Source organism: Cyprinus carpio, chromosome B12, assembly GCF_018340385.1.
Source record: "Cyprinus carpio isolate SPL01 chromosome B12, ASM1834038v1, whole genome shotgun sequence".
Classification (NCBI taxonomy): domain Eukaryota; kingdom Metazoa; phylum Chordata; class Actinopteri; order Cypriniformes; family Cyprinidae; genus Cyprinus; species Cyprinus carpio.
This window is the reverse complement of record NC_056608.1, coordinates 1,786,174-1,803,511: the sequence shown is the minus strand read 5'-3', so window position 1 is coordinate 1,803,511 and position 17,338 is coordinate 1,786,174. Positions and strand designations below refer to the sequence as shown.

Here is a 17,338-nt window from a genome sequence, read left to right as displayed (position 1 = left end):
ATAATCGTTTTTAAATTTATTATACTTTAAATTATCATTTATTTCTGTGATGCAAAGCTGAATTTTTAGGATCATTATCACATGATCCTTTAGAAATCATTCTAATATGATGATTCATTATCAAAGTTGGAAACAGTTCTGCTGCTTAATATTTTTTCAGAACATGTGATACTTCTTTAGGATACTTTGATGAATAAAAAGTAAAAAAGTAAAAAAAAAAAAAAAAAAAAGAAGCTATGTTTTTAAAATATAAATATTTTGTAATAACAATATACACTACTGGTCAATAATTTTTTTTCTTTCTTTTTTTTAAATAAAATCAATACTTTTATTCAGCAAGGATGTGTTAAATTGATAAAAAGTGATAGTAAAGAAAATATATTATTAGAATATATATTATTAGAATTTTTTTTATTTTGAATAAATGCAGTTCTTTTTAACCTTTTATTCATCAAATATATTAGACAGCAGAACTGTTTCCAACACTCATAATAAATCAGAATATTAGAATGATTTCTAAATGATCATGTGATAGACTGGATGTTACATGTGACACTGAAGGCTGGAGTAATGATGCTGAAAATTCAGCTTTGCATCACAGCAATAAATTATTTTTTTTAAAGTATATTCAAATAGAAAACTATTATTTAAAGTTGTAATAATATTTCACAATATTACTGTTTTTTCTGTATTTTTGATCAAATAAATGCAGGCTTGATGAGCAGAAGAGACTTCTTTCAAAAACATTAAAAATAGTAAAGTTTCCAAACTTTTGGTCTGTACTGTATATATATATATATATATATATATATATATATATATATATGTCAATACCTGGTGTGTCTCTACCTGCCCTGTCTGGATTTATTAAATATATAGAACTCTGCTTCTTCAACTTCGTCTTGGATTAATAAGACACACCGTCGCATGACAGAACCGCAATTGTGTATCCTACTTGTGATCTCAATCCAGGAACTGTATTTACACCCAGATGCATTACTAGACTTAAACAGAAACAATACTAAAAAAGCACCTGTCACTTGGGTACATAATAAATAACATACACAATGAAGTTTTCGTCCACCAACTGCTCCAGTAAAAGCGAGTGACCCACATCAGCGCTCTACTGAGTGTTTGTGATTGGTCAGATACCTGCTGAGCATGAACTAAACTGGAGGTACATCACGGTCAGTATAAGGTCAGCTGTAGAGGTGTGAATACTAAAAATCACAGTGTGTTAGAACATCGCCACAGAACATTACGTGCCTCCTATCAGTTAGAGATGGAACACGGACCAAAACCTGGAGATCTGGACTAAAAGATGACTGACTGTGTATAAGATTTTATTTATTAGATGTTTTATTCTCATCAAGGATGCATTACATTGATCAAAAGAGACAGTAAAGACATTTATAATGCTACAAAATCAAATGCTGTTCTTTTGGAAAAATAAAATGTATCAGTTTCCACAAAAATATTGTGCAGCACAACTGTTTTCAACATTGATAATAATCAGAAATGTTCCTTGAGCGGCAAATCATCATATTAGAATGATGTCTGAAGATCATGTGAAAATTAACAACACAATAATAATGCACAAAATAAACATTAAAACTTTTTTTAATTAATAAATTAAATTAATGTAAACAAAAATAAACAAATGAATTAAAAAAAAAAACATATTTCACATTTTTACTGTATTTTTGATCAAATAAATGTAGCCTTGGTGAGCAGAAGAGACTTCTTTCCAAATCTTACCGACCCCAAATGAACAGTAGCGTATGCATAAATTTAAAAAACATTAACCAGATATACATTTTTCTTTCCAGGCATGAAATAGTATGTAAAATAAGCAATAAAAAAATCACTATAACACTACTGAACTAAAGTATTTATATAGTACTACTAATAAAAATTATTTTATTTTTTTCATTTTTATTATCCTCATTGTTGCTATTATTAGTACTAGTAACATTATTATTATCTTCGTTGTTGTTGTTATTACTATTACTAGTAACATTATTATTATCTTCGTTGTTGTTGTTATTACTATTAGTAGTAGTAGAAGTATTTTATACAACAATTACAATCCTAATATTTTTCTTTGCTTTCAAATGTTAAACCATAAATTGTTAGAATTAATAATAAAAAAAACGAACTCGCCAATGCTGATTTTAACTTGCATTTGGTGCATGTTAAGTGAATTTTAGGTGATTTTTGTAAGCAAGGCATGTATGAGTGAGTGTGGAACAGGAGTGTGAGTGGATGATTTACCCAAGAAAGTGCCAGTGACGCCCAGAGCCATGAAGCTGCTGATCACAAACACCGATCCCAGCGCCATGAGAGCTGCTCCTGCACTGTACACATGTGCGTTATCCAGCGGCTCCCAGCGAGGGTGAGCCTTCATGGCCACTGTAATACTGACAGACAAACACAGAAAGCAGATGTAAGAGAGCGAGTGAGTCCAAATATAACTCTTCCAGTCTTTGTTCGCTGCATCCCATCGCAGCTCTTTGTCTGAATGACATACAGTAAATTGATTATATGTTCCGAAGCAAAAGTGGGTCAGAAAGATTTATTTATTTAATACAGAAGTGTCTGGTGAGACTGTGATTGGAGGTTTTCCTTTGGCCCATGTGGAGGTACAGATGGGATGCTTTAGTCACTCGACTGTTTTTGTCAGATTGACTGATTGAGACGAAGCAGAGTGCACACTGGAAAACTCCAACTCATCTGACCTCAGTGGAAACTGGATGGAAATTATTCTTCAAGAGCATGCAGTGCTGTTATTTTAAAGGTTTCTCAGTGATGCATCATCAATTTTAACAGCACATGTCGTTTCTGAGTCCTGACAGACTTACTGTGATCTCTGTTAATACATGATACTAAGACACTAAACAAGCCACAAAAAGAGCCAAAAAAAAGGTTATTAAGATAAACTAAAATTTGATACCTAAAATAGAAATATCTGCAATATGCTAAAATATAAAAGCTGGCCTTTTTGTATTTCAGCTAGCTGCCAAGGCAAATAATAAACTAATAAATAAAAAAAATCAACAAAAAACACAACAAAATGACTTTAAAATTAAAATGAAAACAAAATATAAAAACACATTCAAATTATTAATAACATCTGTAAGAGTATTTTACTAAAGTTTTGATATACAGTTGTTTACGAAATATTGTTTTTTAAATATTATCAATAATAATAATAATAATAATATATTTATTTATTTTTAGTGTTTTAACAGAGTACAACAATAAAAGCATCAAAAACTAGTAATATACACAGACAATCAATCATAAATAAATAAATAATGAACTAAAACCTAACTTAAAAATGCTTTTATTTTAGATAAGATTCAAGATTCATACAAGTGACTTTATTTATAATAACAAATATCTGCTAATTGGATTTAAAAATAACCCTGTATTGCCTTTGAATTAAGTTTATTTTTCTGACTTCAATGGCAGATATTTTTTGTTTCTTATTGTGTCGTTTCAGTCCTTTAAAATCACTTTAGTGCACAAACAGTGCTAAACCGAAACAGTGTGAGGAGACGGTCAACACGGCGCCAGCTGAATCCTAACAAAGCCTCATAAAGAGCCCATGTCCCACTGCTCCGTCCGAACACGTCCAGCAGTCCGGGATAATTCTCACCATCAGCAGGGAACATCTTTCAGACCGAAGAAGAGTTATTATCCCTGCAGCTCTCTTTTAGGCCCTGAAAACAAATAATTGGACCTTCACTGCCTTTGAAAAACACCTGGTCAGGGATGAAGAGGTTTCCAGAACGGAGAAGAAGAACAGAAAGAAAGGTCAGTGTGACGGACAGGACTGCGATGTCTGTTTTCTGGGTCACGGCTACACAAAGATTCGACATCTTCAACAAAGATAAAAAACACATATAAAAGGTAAAGTCTCATTTCTGAACATTAAAATACTTGATTATATCATGTTTTAAACACCTACAAGTAACTAACAGCTTGATTTCCCCCAACACAACCAAAGAGTGATGCAAGGGTGATGTATTTTTTGGCCAAAAATCTGAAAAGTTAAATTTTTTTGGTCCACGCCTGAAATAAGTTCTGTTTAAGACATCAAGATATTTTCACATTATATTCTACATCATAAAACACATCTGTAATGTGATTTACCCCTTTATTGTTTTTTTGTTTATTTGCTTTTACTATCTTGAAAATAGTATCTTAATAAGACTACTTAGTCACTTTGCATAAACTCAATACAAGTTGAGAAAACTCAAAAATCTGATGCCGGATTCCTTAAACTTTTATATTTTCATAACTTTTGATTTTTTTTTACAGTGTACAAGGGTTGTTGGGACATTAAATGTCATCAAACCAAGCAGGTAAACTCATTATTACCACATTATTACCATAGAAGAAAAAAGAAAAAGAAAAAAAACCACATTATTACCATGTTTTACCTATTTATTTTTAATTAATTTGAAAATTGAGAAATTCTTTAAAATTTAAAATCACATTATTACCATGTTTTACCTATTTATTTTTAATTAATTTGAAAATTGAGAAATTCTTTAAAATTTAAAATGACAAATGAACCACAATGACAAAAACAAAATTGAAATAATTGAATAAACATTTAAAATAATGTTATTGTCAATATTGATGACAAATTATATTTGAATATATAATTTTATGTAATTTATAAGAACATACTGAGAAATACCAATATTAACCCCACTGGAATGAGTGGAAATTAAATAAATTGCATTAAATTTATAATGCTTGATTGTTCAAAAACAGTCCAAATTTATGAAACCTACATTTATTTACATATACAACATAAGAACAACATAAAAATTACTCAGAGAAGTTTTCAAACTAACTAAATTGATTTTATTTGCAAAAAAAAATCACTTTAGGATATGTGATCAACAGTCAGTCAACATAAATTTTTCATAAAGGTTCGTCAGAATTCAGTCCCAAAAGCATATATATTGGACAAAAGTTTTTGACAGCATTACACCATTATAATTACAAAAAGTATTTTTTGACATCTGTTGATGTTGATACTCTGTACAGAGTTATTAAGAATTATTCATTCAGTTATTTGTGTGTGTGTGTGTGTGTTTATATATATATCAAAAAGATCTATAAACACCTGGAGAATCATTGGTTTCAATGGTGGTTGCTTGTGGTTGCAGCTATTTATGTTGCTTTCAAAATTTTACTCCAAATCCAAATTGAACACCAAACCCATAACTGAAGTCAATTCAAAAAAAAAAGACACATATGGTTTGAGGATTTTTAATGCCGTTTTCTTTGGAGACTCTACTAGGCTGAAATGACACACTCCATCTTTACACTGCTTTAAATGAGTCTTCATCCTGAGCTCATCTACCTCAAGTTAAGTTCAACCACCTCAGTGTTGCTAATTATGACTTTCACAGGACTATAAATTTATAATGCTTGATTGTTCAAAAACAGTCCAAATTTATGAAACCTACATTTATTTACATATACAACATAAGAACAACATAAAAATTACTCAGAGAAGTTTTCAAAAACTAACTAAATTGATTTTATTTGCAAAAAAAAATCACTTTAGGATATGTGATCAACAGTCAGTCAACATAAATTTTTCATAAAGGTTTGTCAGAATTCAGTCCCAAAAGCAGATATATTGGACAAAAGTTTTTGACAGCATTACACCATTATAATTACAAAAAGAATTTTTTGACATCTGTTGATGTTGATACTCTGTACAGAGTAATTAAGAATTATTCATTCAGTTATTTGTGTGTGTGTGTGTGTGTTTATATCAAAAAGATCTATAACACCTGGAGAATCATTGGTTTCAATGGTGGTTGCTTGGTTGCAGCTATTTATGTTGCTTTCAAAATGTTCCTTTTTGTCCAAATGGATTTTTACACCTATTTCTGAAGGGGCGTCAATGGAGAAAGATGCATATGGTTTGAGTATTTTTAATGCAGTTTTCTTTGGAGACTCTACTAGGCTGAAATGACACACTCCATCTTTACACTGCTTTAAATGAGTCTTCATCCTGAGCTCATCTACCTCAAGTTAAGTTCAACCACCTCAGTGTTGCTAATTATGACTTTCACAGGACTATTACATCTACAGGCGCCAGTGAGTTCAGCTTCAGCTCCACACGGCTGACGGTTTGAATAATTCACTGAGGAATACAGATGACACCAGCAGAACATTCATTACGTCAAAAAGAGCCGCCGTATGCCTCTCTGTGAGGCCTGAGAAAATCATCACTGCAAAAACACACCGCTTAAATACTTAAAAATCAAATCATTTCAATTACCCACGATAAATTACTTTTCAGTGGCTGCCAACATGGATTTCTCCAGTCCGATATTATGTGGCACTGTCTTTTTTCTTGTGATTGCAAGTTTATATCTCACAATTCTGTCTTTTTTTCTTGTAATTTTAAGTTTTATATCTCACAATTCTGTCTTTTTCTGGTAATTTTAAGTTTTATATGTCACAATTCTGTCTTTTTTCTTGTAATTTTAAGTTTTATATCTCACAATTCTGTCTTTTTTCTTGTAATTTTAAGTTTTATATCTCACAATTCTGTCTTTTTCTGGTAATTTTAAGTTTTATATCTTACAATTCTGTCTTTTTTTCTTGTAAATTTAAAGTTTTATATCTCACAATTCTGTCTTTTATTTGCAATTTTAAGTTTTATATCTCACAATTCTGCCTTTTTTCTTGTAATTTTAAGTTTTATATCTCACAATTCTGTCTTTTATTTTTTATTCTTGTAATTTTAAGTTTTATATCTCATAATTCTGTCGTTTTTTTCTTGTTATTTTAAGTTTTATATCTCACAATTCTTCTGTCTTTTATTTTGCAATTTTAAGTTTTATATCTCACAATTCTGTCTTTTATTTGCAATTTTAAGTTTTATATCTCACAATTCTGTCTTTTTTTCTTGTAATTTTAAGTTTTATATCTCACAATTCTGTCTTTTATTTGCAATTTTAAGTTTTATATCTCACAATTCTGTCTTTTTTTCTTGTAATTTTAAGTTTTATATCTCACAATTCTGTCTTTTTTCGTGAAATTTTAAGTTTTTATATCCTCACAATTCTGTCTTTTATTTGCAATTTTAAGTTTTATATCTCACAATTCTGTCTGTTATTTGCCAATTTTAAGTTTTATATCTCACAATTCTGTCTTTTTTTCTTTGTAATTATAAGTTTTATATCTCACAATTCTGTCTTTTTTTTCTTGCAATTTTAAGTTTTATATCTCACAATTCTGTCTTTTATTTGCAATTTTAGGTTTTATATCTCACCAATTCTGTCGTTTTTTTTCTTGTTATTTTAAGTTTTATATCTCACAATTCTGTCTTTTATTTGCAATTTTAAGTTTTTATCTCACAATTCCTGTCTTTTATTTGCAATTTTAAGTTTTATATCTCACAATTCTGTCTTTTATTTGCAATTTTAAGTTTTATATCTCACAATTCTGCCTTTTTTCTTGTAATTTTAAGTTTTATATCTCACAATTCTGTCTTTTATTTACAATTTTAAGTTTTATATCTCACAATTCTGTCTTTTTTCTTGTAATTTTAAGTTTTATATCTCACAATTCTGTCTTTTTTTCTTGAAATTTTAAGTTTTATATCTCACAATTCTGTCTTTTATTTGCAATTTTAAGTTTTATATCTCACAATTCTGTCTGTTATTTGCAATTTTAAGTTTTATATCTCACAATTCTGTCTTTTTTTCTTGTAATTTTAAGTTTTTATATCTCACAATTCTGTCTTTTTTCTTGAAATTTTACGTTTTATATCTCACAATTCTGGTTTTTTTCTTGTAATTTTAAGTTTTATATCTCACAATTCTGTCTTTTATTTGCAATTTTAAGTTTTATATCTCACAATTCTGTCTTTTATTTGCAATTTTAAGTTTTATATCTCACAATTCTGTCTTTTTTCTTGTAATTTTAAGTTTTATATCTCACAATTCTGTCTTTTTTTCTTGTAATTTTAAGTTTTATATCTCACAATTCTGTTTTTTTTCTTGTAATTTTAAGTTTTAATATCTCACAATTCTGTCTGTTATTTGCAATTTTAGGTTTTATATCTCACAATTCTGTCTTTTTTCTTGTAATTTTAAGTTTTATATCTCACAATTCTGTCTTTCTTTCTTGTAATTTTAAGTTTTATATCTCACAATTCTGTCTTTTTTTTCTTGTAATTTTAAGTTTTATATCTCACAATTCTGTCTTTTATTTGCAATTTTAAGTTTTATATCTCACAATTCTGTCTTTTTTTCTTGTAATTTTAAGTTTTATATCTCACAATTCTGTCATTTTTTTCTTGTAATTTTAAGTTTTATATCTCACAATTCTGTTTTTTTTTCTTTGTAATTTTAAGTTTTATATCTCACAATTCTGTCTTTTATTTGCAATTTTAAGTTTTATATCTCACAATTCTGTCTTTTATTTGCAATTTTAAAGTTTTATATCTCACAATTCTGTCTTTTTTTCTTGTAATTTTAAGTTTTATATCTCACAATTCTGTCTTTTTTTCTTGTAATTTTAAGTTTTATATCTCACAATTCTGTCTTTTTTTCTTGTAATTTTAAGTTTTATATCTCACAATTCTGTCTTTTTTTCTTGTAATTTTAAGTTTTATATCTCACAATTCTGTCTTTTTTCTTGTAATTTTAAGTTTTATATCTCACAATTCTGTCTTTTTTTCTTGTAATTTCAAGTTTTATATCTCACAATTCTGTCTTTTTTTTTCTGTAATTTTTAAGTTTTATATCTCACAATTCTGTCTTTTTTTCTTGTAATTTTAAGTTTTATATCTCACAATTCTGTTTTTTTTCTCTTGTAATTTTAAGGTTTTATATCTCACAATTCTTGTCTTTTATTTGCAATTTTAAGTTTTATATCTCACAATTCTGTCTTTTATTTGCAATATAAGTTTTTTATATCTCACAATTCTCTTTTTTTCTTCTTGTAATTTTAAGTTTTATATCTCACAATTCTGTCTTTTTTCTTTGTAATTTTAAGTTTTATATCTCACAATTCTGTCTTTTTTTCTTGTAATTTTAAGTTTTATATCTCACAATTCTGTCTTTTTTTCTTGTAATTTTAAGTTTTTTATATCTCACAATTCTGTCTCATTTTTTTCTTGTAATTTTAAGTTTTATATCTCACAATTCTGTCTTTTTACAGTACACTCACATAAAGCTACTAATTTAAAGGGATACTCCACCCCAAAATGAAAATTTTGTCAATCACTTACCCCCATGTCGGTCCAAACCCGTAAAAGCTCTGTTCGTCTTTGGAATACAATTTAAGATATTTTGGATAAAAACCGGGAGGCCTGTGACGGTCCCATAGACTGTCAAATAAATAACAGTGTCAAGGTCCAGGAAAGATATGAAAGTCGTGGTCAGAATACTCCATCTACCATCAGACGTGCAATCTGGGTTATATGAAGCAACGGGAACACATTTTGTAAGCCAAGAAAACAAAAATAACAACTTTAGTCAATAATTCCTTTGTCAACAGTCTCCTCTGTGTCTCTCCATATCACCGTATGGTGTGTACGCTCTTCTGTGTCATCCGCGCCACAAGGATGCGCTGTTTTATTTAAAATCAAAGCTAAATACTAGATAAAAATAAAAATGTAGAAACAGCACATCCTTGTGACACAGAAGAGCATTCGCAGCATAAGGTGATATGGAGAGACACAGAAGAGACCGCTGACAAAGAAATTATTGACTAAAGTTGTTATTTTTGTTTTCTTCGCTTACAAAAAGTGTTCCCGTCGCTTCATAGAACCCAGATTGCACGTCTGATGGCTTTCATATCTTTTATGGACCTTGACACTGTTATTTACTTGGCAGTCTATGGGACAGTCACAGCCCTCCTGGTTTTCATCCAAAATATCTTAAATTGTGTTCTGAAGACAAACAGAGCTTTTACGGGTGACATGGGGGTAAGTGAATAGTGACAAAATTTTCATTTTGGGGTGGAGTATCCCTTTACACATAAAATTTTGAAGTAAAAAAACTGAAATTGTACTTTCTTGTAAAACACACCAGTAATCTATATTTATAACATTTTTGCATGTTATTCTGGAGGGTTGCAACAGACTCCTAACAAGAACAAGCAGAATAAGAAGAGAAGCAGCTGAATAGTATTTTCTCCTCCTTCCATAAACTAATATAGTTCATTATCCTATTATCCTTTCAAAATATGAGCTATTCTTCACCTTACGAGACCAGAACCCGAAGATGACCTTTTGATTCTCTCTGCTCAGACGTTTGTCTCCATTACATCCCGTGCTTTATAGAGATCTGAAGCAGCATGGTGTGATTTCACGTCCACACTCTTCTCGTCAGTCACAGTTTTACTTAACCTCAGTCTGAAGATAGCAGGTTTGACCTCTATAGAGCACAGGTGACTCAGACTCACTCACGTCTGCTGCTATTATAGGCTGTGTGTGTGTGTGTGTGTGTGTGTGTGTGTGTGTGTGTGTGTGTGTGTGTGTGTGTGTGTGGGTGCGCGCCTGAAAATGTAGCTCGTATATTTCATTGACCTTCACTTTGCCAATTACACACCTGTGTGGACTGTCAGAGACTAATAGCTCTTCATCAGTCCTACATCTGCACCCACAGGATTTCTCTGAAGAATTATGTAAGAATGATGATGCAAGTCATGTTTTCACCATTTGTTCATGAAAAATTATATAGTTTAGGCCATCTTTATCTTTATCTCTTACTGCACATCTGAATCAGTTTTTGGGTATTTTCAGCAAAGCAACAGAAGATGATGAGCTTCTGAACTAAATGTGTGTCGTCAGTATTAACTGTCCTGTTTCACTCAAATTGAAACATTGAGATATGTTTTTGTCTTTAGTTTAAAGCAGGGGAAACAGACTATTTTTTTTTAAATTAGTAACTGGTTCAGCCCGGAAAAAATAAAATAAAATAAAATAAAATAAAATAAAATAAAATAAAATAAAATAAAATAAAATAAAATAAAATAAAATAAAATATGTTCTTTAAACAATAAAATAAAATTAAACAAGTATTTTGGACACAAAACAATCCAAAAACATGGATAATAAATAAAATATATATTAAAAAAATTTCTAAACAAGTATTTTGGTCGTTTTCAGTGCACATACAACACAAAACAATCTTAAATCAAGATACATTTACTTGAGAAACACAAGCAAAATGAATCAAGATATGTTTTCTGACATATTTAATTTGCTTGTTTTAAGCATCAGCTTACTTAATTTTGTTATTGTTCCACAAAAAAAAAAAAAAAACACCAAAACAAAAAAAAAAAATTTATTCGAGAGTGTTTGGATATTTGTAGTATAATAAAAACAAAAAAAAAATAGAGAAAAAAAAAAACATTTCTCTCTTTAAAAAAAATAGATTATGGGCTTCCATATGAATATAATGCAGTGTTTTAAGAATAATTTAATGTATTTATTTAATCTGCTTTAAAGAAACTCATATCCACGCTTATTTATCATGTGGTCAAACATGTATCTGGTGCTGAATGAACAGAAGTCAGTACATTATGGGAAAATAAAGCACAGGAATATCAGAATCCAAGAGTCATCACAGGCAGACTTTGCTTTGATATTGAGTTTTTCGATCAATCTCATTGCACCAAGTGTTTCGTCCTCAGGTCTGTGAAACATCTCGATGTGAAGGAAAAGGAAAGCATTAATGTGTGACGCACCGGCTCCCAATGATCAATACAAAGCCCTGCTTGATAATAATATGCTTTTCATTTCTCTTTGTCTTATTTCTGTCTGGAGAAACTCGTCTCAGAAGTGCATCCTGAGTTTAATTCACATGAACACAATGCATCATGAGATGGTTGATATTCTGTCTGTTTCCTCTTATCATCCATTAGAAACTCTTATACTGATAGTTTGAAGATGCTTGTGGTTGTTGACCTACAACATAAAAAAAAAAAAAAAAATAAAAATACACTATCATTCAAAAGTTTGGGATCAGTAAGATTTTTTATATTTTTTACCGAAGATTCTTGTGCTCATCAAGGCTGTATTTATTTGATCAAAGATACAGAAAAAAACCCTGCTATTTTGTGAAATATTATTGCAATTTAAAATAACACTTTCTATTTTAATATACTTTAAAATAGAATTTATTCCTGTGGTGCAAAGCTGAATTTTCAGCATCATTACTCCAGTCTTCAGAGTCCTTCAGAAATCATTGTAATATGCTGATTTATTATCAATGTTGAAAACAGTTGTGCTTTTATTAATGTTCCTGTCTGGGTTTGACCTGACCTTCAGTATCTCAACAAAACTAGTGAATTAAAGCCTGTTAAACATGTTTACGGGCAGCAGACGACAGGATCCTGACGCTCATAAGAGTGGAAAAGGTTACTGAAGGATTTCTCCAGCCTTTTATCAGCACAGTCAGGTGTAGATTACTAACGCAAGACCTTTAGCATCAGTGCTGGTGTGGGAGAGAAGAGATCTGCTGCTTTCTCCTGCACGTACATATGTTTATGATCGAATACTGAACGGGTTGCTCATGAGAGGCTTTCTGCAGAAAAAAAAAAAAAAACTCTTCAAAAGACGCTTTCTGGCCTTTCTCAGGGTTTCTAAAGACCTGTTCCAGCATTGAGACAAAAGCTTATAGCAGAATCTCATTAAATCTTTGACTCTGGGCTGAAAAGCATAAAATTGTGTATTTTCCACACTTCTGTGATAGTGTTCGACTGATGAAAGTTGCACATCTTTAGCTTGATTACCTCTACACAGAAGTCCGATTTATTTATGACTCTTCTCACAATGCATATGGTTTCAAAGCAGCTTTACAAAGAACATGTTTATAATATCGTAATATCTTCATGCTTTATAACAGATTAGAGCTGGCTGATAATATACAGTGCTGCTTGAAAGTTTGTGAACCTTTAAGAATTTTCTATATTTCTGCTTAAATGTGACCCAAAAGATCATCAGATTTTCACACAAGTTTGTGTAAGAACATGATGAAACATCTACAATTACCAACGCTCTTAAATCCTTCAATTAAATAAATGCATTGAGAATCAGTGCGATTAGTTGCTGAAATTGTATCTTGCCAGAACAAACTGAACGGTGCAACTAACTTTATCATGAGATTAACTTATAATAACATCACTATTTGTGCTTGCAACATGAAACCCTGCTGAGGGAGGCATCGGGCAGACGGTTTTGTTTAACTGTCAAACAAATCGGGAACCTTCAGATCCTCCGAGACTCTATGAATAGCTTTTATCTGCTGCTTTTCAGTGCATCAGTTCTTGAAGGATTTGTGCGCAGCCACAGTGTAATTAATCTTCGCATGCATAACGTCTTTATTATTGTGTATGATTCATCACTAATGTAAATGTAATTATAAATGGAATGCAGCTACATATAATAGACGTCAATCTGTATGCTAATAATGTTTGGTCTGTTTGGGGATTGAAACGGCGCTCGGTGTACCAGTGCAGAATGAGTCCCCATAGACAGATACAGAAGAATGAAAAGACGTGCTTGTGCATAATTCCCTGTTTTACAGTCTGGCCATCCAAGTGACTGTAAGTGGCATACAGTAAATATTCTTTCAAAGAAACAGGAGTGATTTTCAACAGGTTGCACAAGTCTATGCAATGCATTATGAAAAGTGTTTTAATGCATTAAAGGAATAGTTCACTAAAAATTAAGATTTGCTTAAAATGTGCTCATCCTCGTGGATTTGTTTCTTGCAAACACACAGCTTTTGTCTTCTCCAGATGTTAACTGAAGGACTGGAGTGCTGTGGATTATTGTGATGTTTTTATCAGCTGTTTGGACTCTCATTCTGACGGCACCCATTCACTGCAGAGTATCCATTGCTGAGACACTGATGCAATGCTACATTTCTCCAAATCTGATGAAGAAATCTGCTGAAAAAAAACATTTTCAGCAAATTTTCATTTTTGGGTGAACTATTTATTTAATTATGCACATCACAATGCATTGTTTGATCTCATAAATAATTCTATCCACAATTTGAATACTTATCTTATTTCTCTCTTTCTTTTCTTCCTGTCTCAGATTCTCATGTGCTTGAGTGAACACACAGATGGCCAGTTTCCACTGGCATGGGAAAATGTCCATACAGTCACTGTGACAAAAACCTTCTGACAAAAGTTGCACGCAGGTGGTACGTACTGTACGCAAATCAGGAAGGTGGAAAAAAATAGTAGCCCAAGAAACACCGCCTTCTTAACAAAGAACAGGAAATTTCCACAGACTCCTTAAAGACTCACACTTTATGGCAAGGCAAAAAAAATGGTGTTAAAGAAAAATAAAGACACTGCAAAATAATTATAAATATAGACTGTTTTATGTCATTTCCATTTTATGTCAAACCAGGCATGACTGATAGAGCAGAGGATGCAGCTTAAACTAATGTGTTTTCCAACCCAGCGTCACATCAGCATCAAGAGAGACTCAGTCAGTGTCCTGTGACTGACCTTGAACAATTACCTGAACAAGGGTTCATTATTATGCTCAACATCAGAGATTAAAACAGGCAGGCCATGCCCTCATGTTTATGTAATAATAATAATAATAATAAATAATAATAATAATAATAAAGAAAAAAGAGGCGGTTCCTTAAAGACAATTTTCCAGGAAGTGACATTATTTTGGTGAAAAACAGCAGCACAAACATCAGTAATATCAATGTGTACTAGTTGGTTTGTTTCACTATAAAACATTCAGCCCTGTTTTATCAAATTAGAGAAAACTATGATATTAGGAAAAGTGAGAACTCTAGCTTTCATCAAAATGAGATAATAAAAATAAACCTAATTCAAAATAAACCAAGTTTTCATACCCCATGGACAGACATTTAATCTTGTTTTAAACAAACTCACTTAATTTTGTTGATTTTATTATTATTTTAATTTTTTTTTTTTTTTTTCAGAAAACAAGACTTCATATGTTAAGTTTGCATCTTAGGTAACATGCTTTTTTGGGGGGTGTTGAATAATGGCGAAAACCCCTTCAAATGCATATTCAATAAGATCAGGCACAAAAATTATTGTGTCCACGCTGTTTTAGTGCAATTTTTTTTTTACTGTGCGTCCTAATAAATCCTGACAGTACTATTTTAATGCCTAAAGATGGTTTGCGCTGGTGCAAGTTGTTATTAAAACTGGCCCTAAGACTTTCCGCTCTGAATTAAAGGGACAGTACACTCAAAAATGAAAATGATCATCATTTACTCATCCTCATGTTATTCCAAACCTGTACAAGTGTCTTTCTTCACAAAAAGAAAACACAAAAGAAAACATTTTGAAAAATGTTGGTAACCAGACAGCTGACGGTACCCATTGACTTTCCATACTATGGAAGTCAATGGCTACCGTATGTTCTTTTAAGTTCAACAGAAGAAAGAAGCTCATACAGGTTTGGACCAACAAGAGTGTGAATAAATGATGACAGAATTTTTTTTTATTTTTGGCTGTACTGTCCCTTTAAGGCCTTTTTAGGCCTTCGTTTGTGGAAGGGTGAATTAAGACTTTTTAAGATGACAGAAACCCTGATCTTGGAAAAGTTGAGCTCGAAGTGTAGGGTGTAACAGGATTTATCCTGATGGAGCTGATTCAGTGTGTGTTTGTTCTGCAGTTTTACTGAGAACATATTCACTCAGAACAGGGTAGAAAATAGCAGCAGCCTGTCTAACACACACACACACACACACACACACACTCTCGCGGTCACATGCGGCGTCGATGGCATCAGCAGCGTGGAGACAGAGGCTGCCATGGCAACGGCCAGATCCTCATGAGAATAAAGCAAATGAAATAAGCGCCGCTGGTCAGATGAGCGCGCAGGCTGATGCCACACTATTATTATTATTGATGAAATCAATAAAAGGGTAAAAGGTAAACACCGAACCTTTACTCTTATGCAAAATGGGACAAAATGGGTAACTTGATTAATTTACAACATCAATAACGGCGATTCTGAGTACTGCTCTGCCGTTGACCTGTGACCTGTGAAATATTACAGCGGTGGATGCTGTTACCTGTGACTGCGGTAAACATTGAGGAGCAGGATGAGCACAGCGAGGGAATAACAGGCCGCGTACGGACCTCCGAACAGACGGGTCAGACCTCTGGTCCTGTGCTCCCATCTGGCCACCTGAAACATCAACACATCAGACAAATCAGCACCTTGTTTCTGAAGATCACGTGACACTGAAGACTGGAGTAATGATGCTGAAAATACAATTACAGTTTACAATCTATTCACAAAGAAAACAGCTATTTTAAGTTGCAATAATATTTCACAGTTTTACTGTTGTTTTTCTGTATGTTTGATCAAATTAGCACAACCCTGATGAGCAGAAGAGAGAAAAAAAGGGGGAAGTCGTGGCCTAGTGGTTAGAGAGTTTGACTCCTAACCCAAAGGTTGTGGGTTCGAGTCTCGGGCCGGTAATACCACGACTGAGGTGCCCTTGAGCAAGGCACCAAACCCCCGAGTGCTCCCCGGGCGCCGCAGCATAAATGATACCCACTGCTCTAAAAAATCTTACTGTATATGTGTGTGTGCACTTTGGATGGGTTAAATGCAGAACACAAATTCTGAGTATGGGTCACCATACTTGGCTGTATGTCACTTTCACTTTTTCACACTTTTCTTTAAAAAACATAAAAAACACACTGTATATATATATATATACACACACACACACACACACACACACACACACACACACACACACACACACACACACACACACACACACACAGTGTATTTTCAGCAGCTAAAAAAATTTTTTATTTATAAAAATGGTTATTTATATAAATAAACAATAATAAAAAAGAAAAAAAATAAATTATATAATATAAACAAACACAATATAGTCTTTTTAAAAACATAAACTACAAAAAAAGATACAGCAGAATTGATACAGCACAGCGGTGTTTAGTTTCTGAATGAATCCGTGTTTTGAATGAATCGTGAATGAGTGAATCATCAATTTAAAATCAGATGTATAGAGTAAGCCGTTTACTTCATTCTTGAATGAATCAGCCTTTTAAATGAATGAATGACTCAAAGACATTTACTGCAACCTGCTGGAAGTTTTAAACTCTTATTTAGAGTATTATTTCATTTAAAGGGGGGGGGGTTACTTTAAAAGGATAGTTCACCCAAAAAAAAAATGTAATTATGTCATCATTTACAACCTGAATGACTTACTTTCTTTTGTGGAACATAAACGTTGTAGCCTAAATGTTCATGTCTACCATTTGTAATGTCTACTTAATA

At 31.8% G+C, this 17,338-nt stretch overlaps 1 protein-coding gene across 2 annotated transcripts in view; it reads right to left on the bottom strand.

Moving 5' to 3' along the window:
* pemt (phosphatidylethanolamine N-methyltransferase) overlaps positions 1-17,338 on the bottom strand; it is a 62,186-nt gene that overhangs the window by 20,798 nt on the left and 24,050 nt on the right. For both annotated transcript variants that reach the window (XM_042734924.1, XM_042734923.1), the window contains exons 3-4: positions 16,092-16,207; positions 2,275-2,420 (exon numbers count right to left, since the gene is read on the bottom strand). In XM_042734924.1, coding sequence (XP_042590858.1) covers positions 2,275-2,420; positions 16,092-16,207 — 262 coding nt within the window. The remainder of the gene's footprint in view (positions 1-2,274; positions 2,421-16,091; positions 16,208-17,338) is intronic.